Below are 22,502 nucleotides of genomic sequence, written 5' to 3'. Positions count from 1 at the left end.
TTGATATTATCACACTTCTTTATTTCACTTTCACTTAATTTATAAAGCACTTTTAAAAATATAACAGCTGACCAAAGTGCTGCACAAAAACAATCAAAAACTAATTTGATATTCTAACCAAAAAAAATACACACACTTGCTGATAATACAAGTTCATGTTGGTTACTGAGTAAATAATGTTAAGACAGCATGGACTGATGTGATACTTTAATACTATGTGATAATGTCCTTTGTTTTTTCATGTTGTAACATTACTGTGAGAACCCTCCTCTTCCTCAGAGGATCCACCTGTGCTTCCTCTCCTCTCTCCTCCACCTGTTACAGTGAGGGAACGTCCTCCATGATGGAGGAGCTGCTGGAAAGTGCTGAGAGTTTCCTCCAGAGTGAGACCTCTGTCACAGTTCAGAGGATCTACGGCAGCAGAGACCTTCATGGACACTAAAAGTCTCAAACACACAACAACAACATCACACTGACTCCACTCTGACATCACTGATCAATAATCAAAGAACACACAGATCAAACTGATTGATCAGCCATCAGAGGAGTCGGATCAATGGAGCTGCTTCTGTTCCTGATGTCCCCTGTTTGATCCTGGACCTGAACTCTCCCTGCAGAGGAGACACAACACAGTCAGACACACACACACACACACACACACACACACACACACATACACACACACAGACACACACACACACACACACACACACACAGACACACACACACACACACACACATACACATACACACACACAGACACACACACACACACACACACACACAGACACACACACACACACACACACACACACACACACACAGACACACACACACACACACACAGACACACACACACACACAGACACACACACACACACACACACACACACATACACACACACAGACACACACACACACACACACACACACACACACCCACACCCACACACACACACACACACACACACACACACACACATACACACACACAGACACACACACACACAGACACACACACACACACACACACACTAACCTTTGAGAAACAGCATTTTCCTTCTGAGAAGTTTACAGCCAGACTTGACTTCACATCTGTATCTCCCGCTGTCTCTCTCTGTGGGGTCTTTCAGTGTCAGACTGAGGTCTCCAGTTTTTAGAGGGTCTTCATTCATTGATGTTCGGTCCCTGTATTCCTCGTCCTTTTTGTCAGGCTGGTCAGATCCTCTTTCATACATGTGGACCTTCCTGCATTCAGGTTCACAGTATTCCCACTCTACTGTGGCATCTTCAGGCAGGTTTCCTGTGGTTTTGAAGGGCAGCTTGACAGACTCCGCCCTCTCCTTCACCTCCACCACACAGTCTGAGAGGACAACAAACAACATTACCATTATACACAGCAGCAGCTGATTTTCAGGCTGAAGAAAAGAAGCAGATCAGAGCAGGAGGAAACAGGACAGAGAGCAAGTGAAAGCAGCTCTTTAAGCTTGTGGAGACCAGAGATGGGCAGTAACGTGTTACTTGTAACTTGTAATCTGATTACTTTTTTCAAGTAACGAGTAAAGTAAGGGATTACTATTGCAAAAGCGGTAATTACGCTGCGTTACTAAAACCGTGATTTTATTGCGAGTGTCTCATGACAGTGACGTAAGCGAGTGCGACGTTCGTGAAAAAAATATTTTATTTTATGTGCTGGAATGTGCAAAAAATAGGTTTAAATATTAAACAAATGTCTTCCAGTCAGAGAATGTTGCAGATAATTAAATTTTTGCTTGATGCATAAAGTTAAAAGATTAAAACTAATAAAACAAGTTTTAAAAAGAGACTTTTCCATTTGATTACATTTTGTATGATGGATTATGCAGAAAAAGTAGAATTGGGCTGAAGGATCTATCGCTTTATCACCTATTCAGGTTGTAAATCGTGTTTTTAAAAAGTAACTAAGTAACTAAGTAATTAATTACTTTTGAAAATAAGAACTGGTTCACCTGAAAGACAAAACTCCAAAACACAGACTTAACAATGTGGTGTATGCTGTACAGTGCAGCAAGGAATGCCCAGACCTCTACATTGGAGAGACCAAACAGCCACTTCACAAACACATGGCACAACACAGAAGAGCCACCTCCACAGGACAAGACTCAGCAGTTCATCTGCATCTAAAGGTCAAAGGTCACTCTTTTGAGGATGCCAATGTTCACATTTTGGACAGAGAGGACAGATGCTTTGAAAGAAGAGTGAAAGAAGCATCTATGTCCACTGTGAGCGACCATCAGAGGCGGTGGTTTACGACACCAACTCTCTGCCATCTATAATCCAGTTTTGAGTTCCCTTCCCAGACGCCTTAACGCCCACTCACACGCGTGCTCCCGATGCAGGGGAAACAAATTCTGTCGGGGAGACCTACCTACCTTGGCACGACAGCTGCTGTTCTAGTCTTTGGCTTGCAAGCATATTTTGCGATGCTTCAACCTCTGCATTGCGTTTGTGTGGAACCCTGTCCATTATGCTAGCAGTGTCCAAGCATTCTTTTTTTGTTGTTGTTGTTCCTTTTTTTAGTCATAACGCGCCCCCCCTGCAATGGCTTTGTACCAGTTTGCTACAGCTGAAGGGAGCTACATAGTTAGTGAATTAATTGCAGAAGCAGGAAAACCATTAACCGAGGGCAGTTTGTGAAGGATTGCATGTTTCATGTAAAGACGATCCTGTTCACCAAACATTGCTCTGTCAGCAACACTGTGGCAGAGATTAATCCGTGATCAGGTAACATCTAGGAACGGTTACCAGACAAAGGCCAAAGACCTCGTTATCTTTGTGTTCATTTATGTCAGCATTAGTGATGGTAAATTTGATTCTTTTTACTGAATCGAGTTTTAATGAGTCACTCACCAAAGTGAATCGGGTTTTTTGAGTCATTTGATTCACTGAGTCAGTTGACCAGAGAGTGCAAAAAATTTACCTTTTCACTCAAACTTAATTTGTTTCTCTTTTCATGTAAATCCTACTGCTAAGATGAATGATTCGGGGAAAAAAACAACTATTTTATAGAGCAAAAAAGAGCAAAAACATTTCTAAAATTAAGCAATTTCCTATCAAAATTGCTTAATAAACATTTATTTTGTTTATTTTTATTTTATTAGTATTTTCCTTAAATGTGTCAAATATATATTTTCTCATCTAAATGTCCACTGAGCTGTGAGCCAGGGGGCGGTAATGTGCCTTAACATTGGTTGCCAACCAAAAAGAAGAAGAAGCTGTGAGCCAGGAGGGAGGGGGTGAGTGAGTGAGTGATTCGTTCGCTCTATGATTCAGCACAGGAGGGAGGGGGTGAGCGAGTCCTGAGTGATTCGCTTACGATTCAGCACAGGAGGGAGGGGGTTAGTGAGTCCTGAGTGATTCGTTCGCTCTATGATTCAGCACAGGAGGGAGGGGGTGAGTAGCTCAAATGTGCTGTTAGCATGTTAGCAGAGCGATGCTACTGTGACCCGAGGAGCTATTTTCTTGATGTGAGCTTCTACTCAGGGTTTTTTCTTCCAGTTCAGAGCAGAAATGTTTTTGTTAAGATACTGGATGCTGTGTTTTAATCCACAATTTTAACTTTAATAAGCTAGATACATTGCTGCTAACAGCAACAGGGATGAGTCAGTGAGTCAGTTGGGCTTGTGAATCATGATTCATGAGTCAGTAAAGTGATTCTCGAGTATTGAACGATTCGTTCATGATTCGCGCATCACTAGTCAGCGTCTCCTTCCGTGTCACGTCCTCCCTCATGGCTGTGTACCCCTCCGTGTTTCTTTGCGAGTCAGTTTCATTAGAATTTCCCAGTCTAATTTTGTTTTGTATCGCCTTTTCCTCCTTTCAGAAAATAAAGCTGCATTTTGAGTTCAAGCTTCCTTTCGGTGAGTTTGCGTTTTGGTCCAATTCCTGCCTGCACACATGGTTCATGACACCCTGCTTCATATGATGAATGATATAAGCAGTACCAGCTAGCATTTTGGATGTTGTGGTTTTTTCATGTTGTGCTCATGAGATCCCAGCAAATTCCAAGAGTTAGTTGAGGCGTAAGATTGTCCAATTATTGTCCAATTTAAAAAAAATAGTACACTTTCACTTGAAGGCTTCTCTCTTGTTTTGTTGCTGAACACATTGCACCATGTTTAGCATGATTAGCATTCTGTGTATGGTCACCAGCGTGTTCATTTATTTAGCTAGTTTGACTTGTAGAAACCACTGTGGTTTCTTTTCTTTTGAGTTTTGATTAGTTGGCTGGCATCTGTCAGCTCAATTTTGTTTATATTTGTTTTCGTTTTTTAATCATTTTCTGAACTCTGACCTTTGACCTGTATCTACAGCACTTACCTTTGACTCTCAGCTCCACCCTTTTCTTCAACAGGATGTTTTTCTTGCTGTCGTAGACGATGCAGGTGTAGATACCTGTGTTTCCATCTGTGGGGTATTTCAGGGTCAGACTGAGGTCTCCAGTTTTCAGCGGGTCTTCATTCATCTTCGTTCTTTCTGTGTAGATCTTGTCCTGTTCTTCAGGCTGGTCAGAGCTCTTCTGATACACGTGGACCTTTGTGTTGTACATGTTTGTCCACTCAATGGTTGCGTTGTCAAGCAGGGGAAGTTTTGAAGAGGTTTTGAAAGGCAGCTGGACAGACTCCTCCCCTGAATCCACCTCCACCTGGGGGACTGAGAGGACAACAAAGCACAGCATGAGCTGTACAGACATCAGCAGCAGCAGTGTGTACATTTTCTTTGACCGGATGAAGTGAAATATTTTTAGTGATGTTTGTTTGGAGTCTGAAATATGTCCCATTACTCTACTGTGTTGTGTTTATCTGTCCAATCAGCAGCAGAGCTGATGTGTCCAGAGTCAAACCTGTATTTGATATTAATGACGAAACAAGGCACTGGCTCAAAAACTGAATCACTACTCACATGGTTCAAAATGATAAACTATGTTTCAGTCACCTTTAATACATCGAGTTTTACGCCAACGTTTCAAAGCTCCACCTGAAGCACTGGGGCTACGTCCACACGTACCCAGGTATTTCTGAAAACTGAGGTTTTCCATGCGTTTGCACCTTTCGTCCACATGTAAACTGTGTTTTCGGTTACTGAAAACGGAGATTTCTAAAAACGCCTGCCAGAGTGGATATTTTTGAAAACTCAGTTTTTGCATTTATGTGTGGACTAGTGATGTGTCAGACTAGTGATGTGTCGGTCGCGAACGAAATGGCTCTTAGAGCCGGATCTTTGACGTGAACGATGCGAGCCGGTGTTGTGCCAAAAAGTGATTGTCTGCCAAAAATGGATTTCCAATGTTTCTGTGTATTAATATCTTTGCATATGTTCGTAAATAGACTTCAGTGAACAGCGTTTACAAAGGGGTTATATATAGAATTTAAAAATTATCTGTTTTTCAAGTATCTTTACAACTCTGTGTTATTGTACTTACATTATAACCAATCCGGTCCTTTATCCCCACTTAAAATATTTTTACAGAACTATTTTCATATTTGCTGCCACTTCTGCCAACTGTCTTCCTGGCCAACTTACTCTTACAAAACAAATTTTTAATGTTAATGAGATTTTTTTAACTGCATAAATAAAGGTTATATAAAAGTCACTGCCAAAAACTGATTGCGGCTTCTACCTTGTTACACGAATGTTGTTTGTGGCTCAAGATGACTTTATGTCACCCATAAGGGATGTATTTGACATATGTTTCACATATTATTGGCCAACAAGTTACTTATAGCAGTTTAAATATGAGCAATCAGTTTTTGGCAGACAATCCCTTTTTGGCACAACACCGGCTCCTTATCGCAATCCGTGGCGTTTTTTTTTCCTTCTCTCCCTCCTTCTCTCTCTCACACTTTTTTTCCGCTTCACTCCGCATGCGAGCCTTGTGCTTTACGCTGGGAAGAGGGGGGAGGGGTGGTAGTTACACTCAGTAGCACAGGAACAGAGCGGGAGGGAGAGAAAGCCAGGGACAACAACGTCACATTAGAAAGGTATAGTAATCATCCACAACTATTTTCAGTTGCAGATGATAAAGGATTCAGAAAGTTTATTCATGCAGGTCCATATGACAGAGAATGTGCATCTTCTTTTTGTTTTCATATTATAATTTATATTTTATTGTGTTGTGGTTTGCAGAGTTTTGTGTTGTTTCACTTTAAATTTGTTTAAAAGGAAAAAGATGAAAATTTAAATAGTTAAAAGTTGAAATGTGAATAGTTGGTTTTTGTATTATATGATTTATTTATTACATTTTATGTGGAGTGAATAAATAAAAGTATATTTATGGTACCCTAGAGACAAAGCACGTACAAACTTCAAAACACATAAAAACTACAAAAGACAACAGAAGTGCTCCAGGATGCTAGGGGGCAGTGTTGAGCATTTGTTACCTAGTGGCTACACAAGCCAGCAAGTACCAACGACTGGATTTGGTGTGTGGTAGTAACAGGTAAATTAACATTTTTTTTTAAATTATTTGAATTTAAAAAATTTATTTGTGTATAAATACACAAACAATACACACATGCTTTCAATTTTGTAATTTAAGTGATCGAGGTAGCTCTGTTTTGGAAGTTCAGTTAATGCTAGAAATGTGTTTTGGAGTTTGTACGTGTTTTGTCTCTAGGGGCCACCACATATATATTTATATATAAACATATATAAATAAAACCAAGTTTTTTTACATTAGTAATTCTTTTTGTGCATAATTTTATATTATTGTTAATAATAAATTAATTAAAGCAACAAAACAACCCGAAGAGCCGGTTCGGAGCCGAAAGATCCGGTTCTCTAAAAAGAGCCGGAAATAAAATAAATAAAAACCAGAAAACGCAGCGTCAAAGGTGTGCTCCTTTTTTGACATCACTGTGCGCCACATTATTGTTTCGGTGAAATGAATTTCTACAATACTATTACTGTTAATTGTACTCTCTGCAGTGTTTAAATGCTTACATATACACACACAGTCCCTCCTCACACTCGGTTCTGCTTCTATGCCCCATCCTTGTTTACTTTTTCCCACCGATGCTTCTAGACTTCTGGTTGGCCAACATTTCTACATGGTTAGGAATATATTGCCACCTGCTGCTTTGGCATGTTCCTAGCAGCGTTTTCCTTCATTTCTGCGTTTACGTGCGGACGGGATTAATTTTTAAAACGAAAACAGAAAATCTCCGTTTTCAAAAATACCCGTGTACGTGTGGACGTGGCGTGAAGCTCTTCAAACATAATCAGTGATTTCAATTGAAGCAAACTCCACCCACAGTTTCACAACAATAAATAAAGTGTAGTTCAAAGCCTCGGTGTTAGAGATAACATCACTATTTGGTGTCTTTAAAAAAGAAAGTCAGGATGTTCACTGCAGGAAACTCTGATTCCAGAGGGACGTCATTCTCTGTCAGCCTTCATCATCAGGCTGGGCAACTTTCAATTCCCATGAAAGTTATCAGAAAGTTAGACACGTCATTGGATCTACCTGAAACAGCTGGGGCATACCGTGTCTTACATGAAAATGTGAAATGAAATAATATTTACCATTTAACTTTATTTTATCTGAAATATACAGAATGATCACATCTTTTCATCCTTTCATCTTCTTCAGCTTATTTGGGGTGAGGTCGTGGGGGCAGCAGCCTAAGCAGAGAAGCCCAGACCACCCTGGCCACCTCCTCCAGCCTGGGAACAACTTGTTTCCAGGTCGACTCGTAATTTGAGAGCTTCACTCAACTCTCTCTTCACCACTATGGAGAGGTACTGATGAAATATGGTAAATAACCTAAAAGAATGTTGTTGTCTGAAAATCCAAGAGATTTAACGAACTGACTAAGACATCAGTTTATTCCACCTTTTTGTTTCCTTTATTGGAAATGTTCGGTTTTATGTGTTTTGTCTTTTTCTTAATCTTGTTGTTCTGAAGACGATGTTACAAACTGAAAGTCTCTGTTAGCTGCAGAGCTCTGAAACTTCACACAGCTTTGGATGATAACATGGAGAAAGGATGTGGAGATTTTCACAGTTCTGCTAGAAATCATCTTCTAGTTATTGTGAAAAGGACCGTATAAGGACCAGTCTGATTACCATTTAATGACTTATGATCTTTGACGTGTATCTACAGCACCAACCTTTGACATTCAGCTTCACGTGTTTCTTCATCAGGATCTTTCCCTCCCTGCTGTAGACGGTGCAGGTGTAGGTGTTTGTGATTGTCGGGTATTTCAGGGTCAGACTGAAGTCTCCAAGCGTCAGCAGATTTTTCTTTATCTTGGTCCTGGCTTTAAAATCTGGGTGCTGGTATTCAGGCTTGTCAGAGCCATTCTCATACACGTGGACCTTTCCATTTTTATCCGTCCACTCCACTTTACCATCTTCAGGCAGGTGAACTATGGCTTTGCAGGGCAGCATGACAGACTCCACCCCTGAATCCACCTCCACCTTGTAACCTTTGAGGACAACAAAGGACAACATGATGACATCATTAGCAGCTGTGATGGTCACATGACCTCCCTGTCCCCTCCTTGTCTTCTAGTCTCAGTCAGATTGTGTCTCAGTTTGTTCCTGATGTGTTCCTGACTCGTTCTTTGGTAACTAGTCTGCAGCGTCCTGTAAAGTGCTGCAGACATGTTGGATGAAGAGCAGAAGAACAGTCAGACTGAGCCTCCACAGTCGGCCATGTCTCACACACATCAGCACAGAAACCATGAAGATCTCATGTGTCTGAACATCTGAAGCTCTCCACCACATGACTGAGCACAACTCAAGGAGGAACATTTACTGTCAGCACATGTTTCCATGTCAGCTGCTGTTTACCACCACAGAAGAAGAACAGCTTGTCCACATGCAGCCTCTGTGTCAGATCAATGCAGTGAAGCACACACACTGTTTAGTAAAGTCATGTTGTGGAGCTGTTTCACTGATCAATGACTGAGTCTGAAGGAGGTTTTCTGACTTCTGGAACAAACCTGGAAGTTTCTCTTCAGCTCTCTGTATCAGCTGTTTGTAACTCTCAACTCTTTCAGCCTCTGGAACAAGTTTGTGTGAGCCACAGTCAAGGAGCCACCAGAGGGCACCTGCTGACCATCGGCATTATGGGTAGTGTAGTAGGAGACACTCACCTGGCATGAAATAGTGACGTAAATAAGATATGAGACCTCCAGTAATCCCAAGAAGAACCAGGAGGCCCAAGAGAACCAGGAGAACTGTGGCCCAGGATGGAAATGGTTCTGTGGAGAAATAGAAAATATAACAACATAAACGCTGAACTCTGACCTAAATCTACAACACTGACCTCTGACCTGTATTTACATCTCTGACCTTTGACCTGCAGCACTACTTTGTGTCTCAGGATGTCTTTGTCCCTGTAGATGGTGCAGATGTATCCTCCACTGTCTCTCTCTGTGGGGTATTTCAGGGTCAGACTGAGGTCTCCAGTTCTCAGCAGGTCTTTGTTCATCTTCGTGCGACCACAGTAAAGGTCATCCTGATTCTTAAGGTGGTCACTCCTGTTTGAGTACACATGGACCACTCGGTCAGAGCGAGTCCACTCCACTGTAGAACCCTCAGGCAGCTCAGGTTTTGTTTTACAGGGCAGGATGATGAAGTCTGACGTTTTCCACATTGTCACCTCCTCTTGGTCGTCTATGAGGACAAGAACCACATTATCAACCACAAAGACAGTGCAGTATAATAGTGGTGGTAACTGGAGCATGATAGAGCAAGTACTGCTTCCAGCTTTTCAACAGACTCTCTCCACTCTATTAGTACATTCCCATCTGTATCCTTAATTACCCAAACAGACAGTACATCCTTTCAACTAGATAAATACTTTCTCCTTCATTTGTGTCCAGCCTCACACATTAAACCAACTACAGTGGGATGCAAAAGTTTGGGCAACCTTGTTTATAGTCATTAGTTTCCTGTATAAATCGTTGGTTGTTACAATAAAAATTGTCAGTTAAATGTATCATATAGGAGACACACACAGTGAGTCTGACTGCCTCGTCTGTCGGTCTCCATCTACCATGTACCCTCACTCATGAATGACACCCCAAGATGCTTAAACTCATCCACCTTGGAGGTCCTTGAATCAGAGTGGGTTCCTTAGAACTGAAGAAGCTCCTCGGATGAGAGGTGAAACGTCTTCAAGCAACTTAAAGAAGTCCAGGCGCTTTTCTTTCCAAGCTCCTTAGACCAGAGTGGGAACTTTGAACTCTTTTCTGGATGCCCATGCGGGTCCATGAGGACCATTGTATCAGACTTGGAGGAGCTGATTCTCATTTTTGCTGGTTCACGGCTGTGAATTACTCCAGTGCGAGCTGACATGGACATATCCAAAGGCAATGGATCCCAACTTGGGAATTCTTTTCACATTGGGACTAACTGGATGAAACTTTTAAGTGACCCAGCTATTTCTAGCATTAAAAACACCATTTTCTCACCAGTACCTACAATTTCAAATCCCCATTCAAATTCTTTTCTGAAGCCTATTGAACTTCAGGTTTTACTGTGTATACGTTCTGGTTTTGTTGCTGACCTTTGACCTGCAGCTGTATATCTGTCACTCTCAGCTCTTCTCTCCCATCAGTGATGGAGCAGGTGTATGCTCCACTGTCAGTCTTTGTTGGTTTTCTCAGAGTGAGACTAAAGTCTCCAGTGTCCAGAGCCTCAGGTCTCATCGATGTGCGCCCGCTGTAACGCTGGTTTTGTCCTCCAAGATCATCTCTTCCTTCACGTTGTAGGTGGAGAGATTTGGGATGAAGATCACTGCGAGTCCACATCACTGCAGGGCGCTCAGGTATAAAACCTGAGAACTGACAGGACAGCAGGACAGATCTCTCGCCCTCATTCACCTCCACCACCACAGTCAGGGCATGCTGGGAAACTGAGGAAACACAGAAGCAAAAACACAAATTAACTGCATGCTGCAGTTTTGTCTCAGAGTCCATTTTTACCTACAGGATTTTGTAGTCAGCCAATCACAAAAAAGCTAAATATAATCAAAGACATTGAACACATACTTGCCTCTACTTAATCACTTGCAAACTGTAGATGTTCATTTATTGAGCTTTTCCAGCCATAGTTGAAAAAGTTAGTCTTGCACCTTTTTACTTGATCCCATCTCCAACAACTGTTCTAATTTGTATTTTGTTGTTTGCAAATTATTAATTATTTTTGTTTTATTTATAAAATATTATGAACAGTTCTCTACAGTCTGGCATTTTCCCATTTCTCTTAAATTTGCTGTAATCACACCACTACTCGAGAAATATAGCTATAGACACATTTATAATCTTTCACTCCAAAGGAAAATATTTTAAAATATTGTTTATAAACAACAGAATACCTTTAACTCACAGTCTCTATGATGAGTAGCAGTATGGGTTCAGAACCAATCACAGCACAGAAACAACTCTTACTAAAGTCATCAATTCAATTCAATTTTATTTATATAGCACCAAATCACAACAACAGTCGCATCAAGGCACTTTATATTGTAAGGTAGACCCTACAATAATACATACAAAAATACATACACTTTGGCAACAGTGGGAAGGAAAAACTCCCTTTTAACAGGAAGAAACCTCCGGCAGAATCAGGCTCAGGGAGGGGCGGGGCCATCTGCTGCGACCGGTTGGGGTGAGAGAAGGAAAACATCATATGGCTGCACTGGTGATTTGGATGTAAAGGAATGTGTGTTAGACGCACCTGAAATGTGTGTGGAAAAGGGGCAGTGTTGGGCAGGTTACTTTGAAAAAGTAATTAATTATAGTTACTAGTTACTTCTTCAAAAAAGTAACTGAGTTAGCAACTGATTTACAAGAAAGTAATTAATTACTAGAAAAAGTAACTATTGCATTACTGTTAAAAAATGTTTAATCGTCTGGGGTCCAGAGTATAATTGGCCATTTTTTACTACTTTTGATTTGACCTCTACATTTCACCTTTGAAAACTATTTACTTTGCCTTGTTTGGTATCGTTCTTTTCAGCACAACCTCACGTGTCTGAATTTACAGTCATCTTTTCATTTTGACATACTGTATTTACACAACTGATCTAAAATCAGACAAAAAATAAACTCCGAGTAGAAAAAGTTATATTTTTTACTGTAACAAACACAAACATGTTTCTTGAATCATAATTTATAACTTTAAATGTAAATATAAATTGTACATTTTAAAATCCCATGCACAAGTTTATTCAAGTTATTCGCATCCATTTACCTTTTACACATTTTTAAATGACCATTTCAAACTATTTATATAAAAATCAGGTGTTCTGCATTCAGTAAGATGCCACACAAATTATTTGTGCCACTCCAAAACATAATTTCTGTCCACTATAAAGGAGAACATCACAGCCCGATACCTGCAGGTCTGACAGCAGAGCTCTTTCACTCCTTCTGTTTTCTACCTGGAGACACCGTTTATACTGTAATCTGCTTTTGATGGCTTTTTGGCAGCACCTGTAACATTCAGCAGTCGCCTCATTATTCTGACACACAAGACAAAACTATCCACTACACTACACACTAACTACACACTCCAAACGCTACACATCACAAATGAAACCTATGGTTGTTCTTATTTTCTTCAATCAGTGACGAATAGTAAGATGTTCTGGCTTTGCGGAGGGCTTTCTTATAGAGCAGCAAACTATTTCTCCAGGCTAAATGATGATCCTCTAAATTTGTGACACGCCATTTCCTCTCCAGCTTACGAGTCATCTGCTTTAGGGTACGTGTTTGAGAATTATACCACGGGGTCAGGTACTTCTGATTAGAGACCTTAGTTTTCACAGGAGCTACAGTATCCAGAGTCGTACGTAGTGAGGAGGTGAAATTATTAACAAGATAATCGACCTCTGTTGGGGTAGCGTTCAGATAGCTGCTCTGCTCTATGTTGGTACAGGTCATTGAAGATGATAACAGTGGGTGGATTATATTCTTAAACTTAGTTACAGCGCTTTCAGAAAGACATCTACTGTGATGAAGTCTGGGTGGGTGAGTTTTTATGTCTTCCATCTAGGGTTGGACGGGGTTACGCATCAGGCTTTCAAATGAATTAAAACTCTGTGTTGGTCTTTGGTTAATTAATAAGCTGAAGAGGAAAATTAAATTTCACTCAATGTCACCTGCTCTGGCCCCTGGAAGACACTTGACTATGGTTGCTAGCCAGTTGCCATGCTGCTAGCGATTCGGCTATGAGCTAAGCTAAGCTAGCAAAACCCTAAAGACAGTGGGTGAATACTGTGAAAATAATTACCAGGTAAATCAACATAGAGTGTGCTTTGGATGAAGCACATGAAGATGACACCATAAAATAAGAAGTTCTTGAAAAGTTTTTAATTAAATTGGCTACACAGCTACGCAAGAACACCACTGTGGGTTGTAACAGGAAGTTATACTCTAACACAGAAAGAGTGAACACCAAGTGCCTGACAATCAACAGTGACTCAGACACAGTTTCAGTTTTAGGTTCTGCTTTAGCTGGTACAATGACCTGTAACCTCTAAAGGTTGGTAGAAACAAGAAAGAAACTGTGTGTTTTTAAAAGCACAGCAGGCATCCATCTCAGTTACTATAAAAAACATTCACGTGAACCAGTCGAATGTGAAAGAAGAAGAAATTTCAATGGCATTAAACTTTGTCCAGAAGATGCAAATTATGCTGCCTTTCTAGACTATAGAGAAAAGCGTTAGGTGCAAAAAATGAAATCTTTTTTGGCAGCCACTCTTCACGTGTACTATAGGTGGATGCTTCCTGTCATTCTGCATTTGGAATATATGTACACTGTGCTAACTGTGTTGAACTTTCAGAACATGCAAATGCTCCCTGAGCAGCACCTTTGTGCTGTGCTTTGCTTATAGCAGCAGGAAATTGTTTTTGTGTGGTGGAAGCAGTAGAAAACAATGGACTTCAATATTTAAGACAAAAAAACAAAAAAAGAAGAAGAAAGAAATGGGAAAAGAGTAGAAAGAAATGCAAGCACTGTTCATCTCATAGTTATATTTATACTGGTTCAATTATATTTTTTCGACAGTGGTTCCTATAACAGCTTTCTTATCGCATTCTATTAAATGCAGAAATAGGGATTTTTTTTACTGTTGTAAATACTGTTCCTAAAAATACAATTTTTTAAGAAATTATTATTAGTAGTAGTACTAGTATAGTTATCACTAATAATAGTAATATATATAATAATAATAATATATTTTCCATATGGGTCTGTTTACAAACTAATAAGGTGTGCTGATGATATACTGGATATTTCAAAACACTTAAGAAGTGAACAGAGACAAGACAGAAATACTTTTTGTTGGTCCAAAAGTCAGCATAATGAAATGTGCTACATGAATAAACTTTTCATAGCTAGTGCACTGCAGATGAAGGTGCAGGCGGCACTAAAGCAAAATTGAAACTGCTGGCTAAGGATAAACATTATCTATGGCTTTAGAGATAAATGGAAAACTAAGTGGGAAAATTGAACAGTAAACCTAATCTGTATGACTAGTAAGACTGCACTAATTCCCTGATCCAATGTTGTGACTGACAAACAACTACCAACATAATATCAATCAGCTCCTCACTGTCTGACCCTGGGCCACCTTACTGGGAAAACAAGTAAAAGTCATTTTAGCAGTGAGTCTGCACCACACTACATGCTGTCACTTCTCTTCTTTTTTAAAGAAGAAGAAACAAATCAGAGAATTTTGACTCGTGATATAAATAACATTTCCTACAGATGACACCGATGCATCACAAATCACATAAGTGTTAATATTTATTTAGACAGCATCTCTGCCATTGATCTCTCTGAGATAACTTCAATAACCATCAACAACCATCAAACCTCATTTATTGACATTACTGACAACACAAAAGATTTAATGAACAGTGAGAGGCCAATGATTCAGAGATTTATGATAACAAAAAAACCCCACAAACAGTGAAATCACAACTTTCATTCTTATTAATAATTATAACGGAAAGTTGCTGCTTTGGATTGTTAGTTTGATCTGAATCAGAATCCAGTGTTTGATGGAAATCTCCTCCTGCTGCACTTCAACACATTAAAGAGAGAGAGATGAAAGAAAAGCTGATGATGAGAGCAGAGAGAGGAAGGTGTACTTACCGTGCAGGAGGATCACAAACACCACAAACATCTTCATGTTCCTGTCAAACTCAGAGACTCTTTAAAAGCCCTTCAGGACATCAGCTCACAGCAGCTTCACTTTCCTCTGCTGATCATCTACTGACACTCTCACACTGCTTCAGATGGGACATGAGGCTGACGGCTACAGTACCCACTGTGTCCATGTCACTGCTGATCCACAGAGTTAAATCAAAGTCTGTAAGGAAAAGTGAGCAGACGGCTCATTAAGGTGTGTCGCAGATCATTTACAGCCCGACTCGACCAAACTTCAGCAAAGCAGCAATAAAATGTGAACTTTGCTAAGAAACAAAATAAACTTGTTAATGTGTAATTTTGGTTCTTGAGTGAAGTTACAGTTTCAGGTCGGTGTTACAGTCTGTATGTAGAGAATAATACAGACATAAAGCCTGATTCTATGTTATAGATCAGTGTTTATACGAGTATCCTGGTGACTTTTATGACATGTCACTCATGTGATGACTGAACTTCGACCTTCACACAGAAACTCAAACTCTGATAAACTGAACCTGCAGCCGAGCAGGTCAGGACTTCCTGTAAGATCTTAATTTTTACTCTCTGATCGATTCACTTCAGCTTTTCAGCACATGTATTTAAAATTACAGTCAAAGCCAATAAAACACTTTAAACCAGCTGCAGGTTTTATGTGTTTCATTCATTTAGTGTCATTAAATAAGTGAACAGCCTCACCCTGTGTAAACATGTCTTTAATTCCAGATCAGTTCATGTGATGCTGTTAATGAAACACTTTGAATCAAGCTGAAAGTCACATGTTGGTCGTGCAGCTAAATAAAGGCTTTACTGAAGAATCGCTGCCTTGGTTTAAATGTAAAGCTTCTCAAAGACAAACAAAGAAGAAGAGGCAGTCGCTGAATGTGACACAGACACATGAAGAAGTCAGACAGGTGGAGTAAAGCTCTGATCCTGGCATAAAATCAATGATTAACTCTTACAGGTCAGGACAGAAGGACTCTGGGCTTTGTTTCAAAAACCGTGTTAACGACAGAGACGTTTTACAGGCTCAGAATGGACTTCAGTCTTTTCTGGGTGTGACAGAAAGATGCTGCTCGAACAGCACACATGCTAACACTGATATGAATGAATAACAAGCATAAGTTCAGATTCATTGTAAATTAATTGTGTCTGTAAATAAACTGTAAAACAGGAGGTAATAACATCTCTCCTTCATCTGTGGAAATAAAGCTTCTTCTTTTTCTGCAATATTCAGATTTATTATATTTCCAATTGTAACCCAGAGTAAAATCTGTTTCCTGCACTTATTCCTGCCATTGAATGCATCGCAGGTACATGACTCCAACCACATGACTTTGCTCAGCCAATCGGACGGCATGTGGGTCATAGTAAGCCTGTCCCGGCTTCCTCCTGTCAGATGCATGGAGGCAAGCCAGGTGACAGAGCAGGTTTGTGTTGGCAAACACTTGCTTTTCCCGTTTTAATGCATTTCTTTTAACACCCACTAACTTATGCAACTTAGATGCTGATTACTGTGAGCCAGAGCCGTAGTGTTGTTGTGCACTGAACAGAACGGAATTGGTGAGTTTGAATATATAATTGATATATTCATATATATTTGAATATATATTAATATATATTTGATATATTCATATATATTTGAATATATATTAATATATATATTAGTACATTGATTTTACGGTGTTTGCTCAGACCCAGCAGACTGAAGGATCAATGTATTTTTGAATAGATCAAAAAGTGCCCAGCTGCGCCCCCATGTGGCCACTCATGACCCTGTATTTATTTGAAACTTCCCCACGCTCACAGAGCAGCAGCTTCCACATCCACACTCATGATGTTCACTGGTCTCTGGTTTATTTTAAAACCGTATGAAGAAAATATAAAGTTTAAATAAACTTTATTTTCTGTTGCGTTTAGGTTTATGAAACAGTACAGGGGTGTGGGAAAGCTTTAAGATCACACAAGTGGATTAATGAAACATTTTAATGCTTCTGTTACTCTGACGTGTGATTAAAAACATACTGATGGAACAAATGTGCTTCACTGATGTCTAAAACACACGAGGCTGCTTTAACTCAGCAGGTCATCAACAAATCAGAAGGTTGATGGTTTGCTTCCCCTTTGCAAATAAAATCTGTTTGGGCAGCTTGTTGATGTGAATGTTAGATGGAAAGCAATTATGTAGAAACACTGAGTGAGTGATTTACTTTTTGTCTCACTTGATACAAGATATTTTTTACTTGAAATAAGTGAAAAATCTGCCAATAGAACAAGTGTTCTCCAGTTTCAAGATTCACTGGCTAATAACAAGTTCACATATCTTACTGAAATATTACTCTTTAGCTGATTTTGTCTTATTTTAAGTGTCATGACTTTTTTTTCACAAGAAATAAGACAAACATACTTGGTAAGAGTTTGAGTTTTTAAAGTGATGGTCACCAGCAGAGTCAGAAAGGAAAAACTGCCCTCCTAGAAAACAGCTTAACATCAATACAACACAGAAAACAGACACTTTAGTGTGTGTCCTGCTCAGAGTGTAATATCCAGTATTAAGGACCTCTGACCTCAACCTAAACAGCAGTTATATATTCAGGTTAACAGATCTGAATCATTTTCACTTTGGCTGTTTTTAGCATGCCAGTTAAACCATCAGATGTGGACAGCCATGTTTGTAGTTTGAGCACCTCCAGTCCACTGTAGTTTCCTGAGGCAGGTCAGCTGTGGAGCAGAGCAAGCCTTTCCACTTACATTTCCTAAAGAACGGAGAGGAAAGCAGCAGAATATGTGTCTGTTCGGCTAAACCCCTAAACATGAATGCAGTCATACAACAGAACAACACAGACTCACATTACTTCTCTGCTCTGTGTTGTAATGCTTCATTCCTGAGAGCACCGCAGACATAGGCTATGCAAACAAGGATGACCACAACACAGAATAAAGTTATCATAAACCACTCCATGAACACAGATCCTGCTGGGAGAAAAACAACAGAAAATTAATATCATCCAACATATTTTAACCTGAGTCTGGCATTAGCCTTTTATCTGTGGTTACAGCAGGTGTCATTTATTTATGACCTTTGACTTGCAGCCATATGTGTCTCACTATCAGTTCTTCTTGTCCATCACTGATGGAGCAGGTGTATTCTCCACTGTGAGACTCTGTTGGTTTTCTCAGAGTGAGGCTGAAGTCTCCAGAGTCCAGAGCATCAGGTCTCATTGATGTGCGCTCGCTGTAGCGCTGGTTTTGTTCTCTAAGATCATCTCCTCCTTCTCGTTGTCGGTGGACAGTTTTGGGATTAAGATCATTGCGAGTCCACATCACTGTGTGGTTCTTAAATATAACTCCTGAGTACTGGCAGGGTAACAGGACAAACATTTTCCCCTCATTCACCTCCACCACCACAGCCTGGGAAACTGTGAGCACATAGAAAAACACAAATTAGCTCCATATTTTGAGGTTGTTTGCAGGTAATTTATTTATAGGGGCAAGAAATACTGAAATCAAAGAGCATTCAATCTGCACATGTCGAAATTCGGAAATGGGAATAGTCCAGTCTGAGTGCACCAGTTCAACCAGGGAAACATACAGATTCCTTTCAGGTTCCAAGACTAAAGTTAATGACTTTAATGTCATTGTAACTGGTAAAATCAAACTCAAACAGATTGAATGTATTCAAATACTGGTTTTAGATTTGACAGGCTTGCAGCACTGGGAATATAACATGGACCATTAAATAAAACAAATGACAGCAAAACCAGCAAGTGTTGGTCCTCCATCAGTCTCCTCTGCATGCATTCGTCACATTCTTGTTATCCTCCCGGAGGATGTAAAAATCATTCCTACCCAAGACATCCTCTTATTTAATGTTTTGATGATGATGGTTTGAGCTGGGTTAAGGTCCGGTGACTGTGAAGGTCATATGTATATGATTAACACCATCTCAACATTCATTAAATCATTTGCTTGCAACCTACTTGTAATTGGTCAGTAACTTGGTCAAGACAAAGCTGAAGTTTAAAACAGTTAATAAAATAATAATAATCATAAAAATAAAAATAAAAATAAAAATAAAAATAAAAATAAAAATAAAAATAAAAATATTAATAATAATTAAAATAAAATAAAATAAAATAAAATAAAATAAAATAAAATAATGAGAAAATCCAGGAAATCTCCAGGCCCAAATTGATTTTTTACAGACTTTTATTAAAAAAAACAAAAAACAAAAAACATGGTCTGCTTCAGTATTAACTAATTGTCCCTATTCTTACCATTTTAGGCTCTACGCCATCATGTTTGTCTTCAATGGGCAGGATTAACAGTTGTGGAAATATTTGAAGTGCCTCAATTCTATGCTTTGTATTGACTAAAATGCCATATAACCATATAGTGTAGTATTAAGTGGACACAGCCCTGAAAATAAAGGCATTAGACTACGTGTCCTTGGGGGGTAGAATGCTGTAGACTCTCGCTCACGCTTACCTGGGAGAAAGTAGATAAAAGGGGGTCATCTTCTAGTGGAAAGTTACTGAAACACTGTTGTTTAGACTAGAGAGGGACCAGCAGATTGATTGTTTGATTGTAATTGATTGTTTATTCTGGGGGAAAAAGGAATGGGATATTACACTGTTTTATGATGCATTATACTGCTGATTTATAAGAAATACTGTTTGCAGAGAATCATGGCCTTGCTTTTCTGATTACAAAGAGAACAGAACATACTGCATCTCATACAGGAGGAGAAAAACAGGAAGCCAAGGTCATGACTTAGGCTCACTGAGAGAGAGAAAGAATGCGAATGCTTAGTTTGGAGGGGGGCCAAAGCTATAAGAATGTGAGAAATGGACACTTGGACACTTTGAGATTTTGCCGGACACCCTCCTGTGCATATCTCCTGTCCAGACGTTTGTAATGCTTAAAGGGTTTGTATGGAATAATGAGAATTGTATGGATTAAAGAGATTGTTGATTCAGCATTAAACACCGAGTGTTGTTCTTCCTTCAGCCTGAAGGTCAAAGAGTTGGGGATTTGACACAGTGTAAAAATGATGCTAGTACCAACATTTCTATATGTATTTGAATGCCTTCCAGTCCTAATTCTCAAATCCTTTTTTAAATCTCTGGATTTCTTAATCGATTATTTATTTGGAATGGTAAACATCTAAAACTGAGGAAAGCTCTTCTTCAAAAACCCAAGCCTCTGGGAGGCTTAGCCCTTTCCAATTTCCAGTACTACCATTGGGCCACAAATATCAGGAATGGGATATTACTCTGTTTTATGATGCGTTATATTGGTGACACTACAATCTTGAACTGTCATCACCAGTTTGGGTCACCATGGTTTCTTTACCTGTGACTTTAGGCTTATCACTTTCTCTTGCCTAGTAATAATAGAGTAGTCCATCAATCTCTTAGAATTTGGTCCCAGTTTAGGAAGAGTTTTGGCCGCCAGGCTTTTTCACTTCAAAGCCCAATTGGAGCAAATTAATTGTTTTTTCCTTCAGTGACGGTGTTTCACATCTGGCACAGAAAGGGTCTAAAATCCTTTGCAGACTTATATGTAGATGGACAATTTGCAAGTTTTGGCACTGCTGCTCTTCAGTGTTTTTGCTTTTTACAGGTCACACACTATGTGCAGACTGTGACAGTACGATTCCCTCAAAACAGATGATCCTGTAGATTATTTTTTAATTCTCAAACGAACATCAGTTCTTTACTATTTCATTTACAATTTACAATGTTCTCCAGTAGCTTTCATTAAGACTAAATTAGAAAAAGACCTTAACATTCATATCAGAGATCAACTGTGGCATTCTATCTTTGGCCAAGTTTACAATATAGCAGTGTGTGTTCGAAACATGCTTATTCAATTTAAGATCATGGGGAGCACTGGTCCAGGGCTAAGTTGGCGTGCATATATGCAGAGGTGGACCCAACCTGTAGAAGGTGCAGAGGTGCTCCTGGTACATTGCTTCACATGTACTGGTCCAGTCCTTCACTGGACACACTCTGATTTCTCTACTGTGTCTTAAGTCCTGCGGCATCAAATTAAACCAGATCCACTCTGTGCTAGTTTTGGTGCTACATAACGTTGCTACATTCCAGATTTAGAGCATTAAACACATTTTTTAACCCTCATAACTTCTTAATGAAAACACATAATAAGCCGTTAAGCAACAAGCCATGAACTATATTAATGAAATTAATCATCCCCATTGTTTCCATTTTGCTTGAAATAATTTGTGTAACAATAGTTTATAGTTTTAAATATATAACAGATTATAAGTTCTACATATCACAATCAATATTTTATAAAAATGACAGTAATATCATTTGCCTCATGTAAAATACAGTAAAATTATCATGAATGTTAAAACGAATAATTGGAGGTAACAGTACCGTTCACAAGTAGCAGAGACAGTAGAAACATCTTCATCCTGCTGTAAATGAATCCTGCTAATTTACTGCTGACTCAAATGAACTGCGTCACATGACTCCATCACATGACTCTATCAGCTGACGCAGAAAGACGCAATAACTTCCAATTCCAAAAAGACGTCTCCATGTGTGAACCGCAGAGAAGGCCATTACTGCAAATGCTGAACAAAACCAGAAGAAACATCTTACTGCTCTCACTTAAGAAAATTATTTTTTGCAACTCTGGTGCTTTAATAGGTGCATCAGTTTATTCTGTTCATGTCTAAAGATATTTTTAAAAAAGGAAGTCAGAGCAGGAGTTTTATTGTTTTTTATTTATTGTAATATAGGATATATATATTAATATATAATATAGCTGGGAGGAGATGGAGGTATGTATGTTAATTTGGCCACATGTGCCTTAAGTGAAACAGCTGCTGATTTCAGACGTTCACGCAGCATCAGAAACAGGCTTTACATTAAGGAGCTCACAGGAGTCAAATAAAGCTGACACAGAGGAACAAACTCTTCTTCTGTACAAACAGATTTACTGGTTTCACTGAAGTTAGTGAGGAAGACAATGATACTGGTGCATCTCTTGTTCTTACTCGTGCTTCAACATTTGCTTCAGTAAAGTTAAAGGTTTCAGAAGTTTCACATAATGCCCGAGGCAAAGATTTTCATTTTATTTCTCAGATGATCGAACACATAAAAAGTGTGAACAGTCACATCTTGACTCTTTCTTACTTCCTGTTTTCTGCGTTTAATCTTCTTCTTCTTTTTTGTTCCTCAGTTTTAAAATGCATTAAGCTGACTTTAGGATTATTGTGGTTAACCACAGAAGATTAAAGCAAAGCTCAAAAAATTCCAGGTCACATGTTTTTGTGTCTTTAT

The 22,502-nt window shown here is 39.3% G+C and overlaps 2 protein-coding genes across 2 annotated transcripts; both read right to left on the bottom strand.

Annotated features, from left to right (window-relative positions):
• Positions 1-511: 511 nt before the first annotated feature.
• On the bottom strand, positions 512-16,757 carry LOC146521063 (uncharacterized). The gene is made up of 8 exons (XM_085154394.1): positions 15,157-16,757; positions 10,559-10,906; positions 9,340-9,663; positions 9,141-9,248; positions 8,151-8,468; positions 4,360-4,692; positions 1,040-1,363; positions 512-611 (listed from the first exon to the last, which is right to left on the bottom strand). Exons 1-8 carry the CDS (start codon positions 15,191-15,193, stop codon positions 520-522), a joined length of 1,884 nt encoding a protein of 627 aa, XP_085010520.1. The 5' UTR covers positions 15,194-16,757; the 3' UTR covers positions 512-519.
• Positions 16,758-16,863: 106 nt separating this feature from the next.
• LOC146521062 (uncharacterized) lies at positions 16,864-21,896 on the bottom strand. The gene is made up of 4 exons (XM_085154570.1): positions 21,591-21,896; positions 18,267-18,605; positions 18,037-18,159; positions 16,864-17,942 (listed from the first exon to the last, which is right to left on the bottom strand). Exons 1-3 carry the CDS (start codon positions 21,625-21,627, stop codon positions 18,038-18,040), a joined length of 498 nt encoding a protein of 165 aa, XP_085010696.1. The 5' UTR covers positions 21,628-21,896; the 3' UTR covers positions 16,864-17,942; position 18,037.
• Positions 21,897-22,502: the final 606 nt, after the last annotated feature.

The sequence above is a fragment of the Neolamprologus multifasciatus genome, chromosome 3 (assembly GCF_963576455.1).
Source record: "Neolamprologus multifasciatus chromosome 3, fNeoMul1.2, whole genome shotgun sequence".
Classification (NCBI taxonomy): domain Eukaryota; kingdom Metazoa; phylum Chordata; class Actinopteri; order Cichliformes; family Cichlidae; genus Neolamprologus; species Neolamprologus multifasciatus.
The sequence above is the reverse complement of the archived record's forward strand: the minus strand, read 5'-3'. Positions and strand labels throughout refer to the sequence as shown.

Excerpts from the sequence above, each read along its gene's own strand:
- LOC146521063 (XM_085154394.1), bottom strand. The coding sequence starts at position 15,193 with ATGAAGATGTTTGTGGTGTTTGTGATCCTCCTGCACG. Across the intron at positions 9,249-9,339 it reads AGTAGTGCTGCAGGTCAAAG|AACCATTTCCATCCTGGGCC; the intron begins GTCAGAGATGTA and ends ATTTCTCCACAG. Across the intron at positions 4,693-8,150 it reads CGTGAAGCTGAATGTCAAAG|TCCCCCAGGTGGAGGTGGAT; the intron begins GTTGGTGCTGTA and ends TTGTCCTCTCAG.
- LOC146521062 (XM_085154570.1), bottom strand. The coding sequence starts at position 21,627 with ATGAAGATGTTTCTACTGTCTCTGCTACTTGTGAACG. Across the intron at positions 18,606-21,590 it reads GTCTCTGCTACTTGTGAACG|TTTCCCAGGCTGTGGTGGTG; the intron begins GTACTGTTACCT and ends ATGTGCTCACAG. Across the intron at positions 18,160-18,266 it reads CATATGGCTGCAAGTCAAAG|GATCTGTGTTCATGGAGTGG; the intron begins GTCATAAATAAA and ends TTCTCCCAGCAG.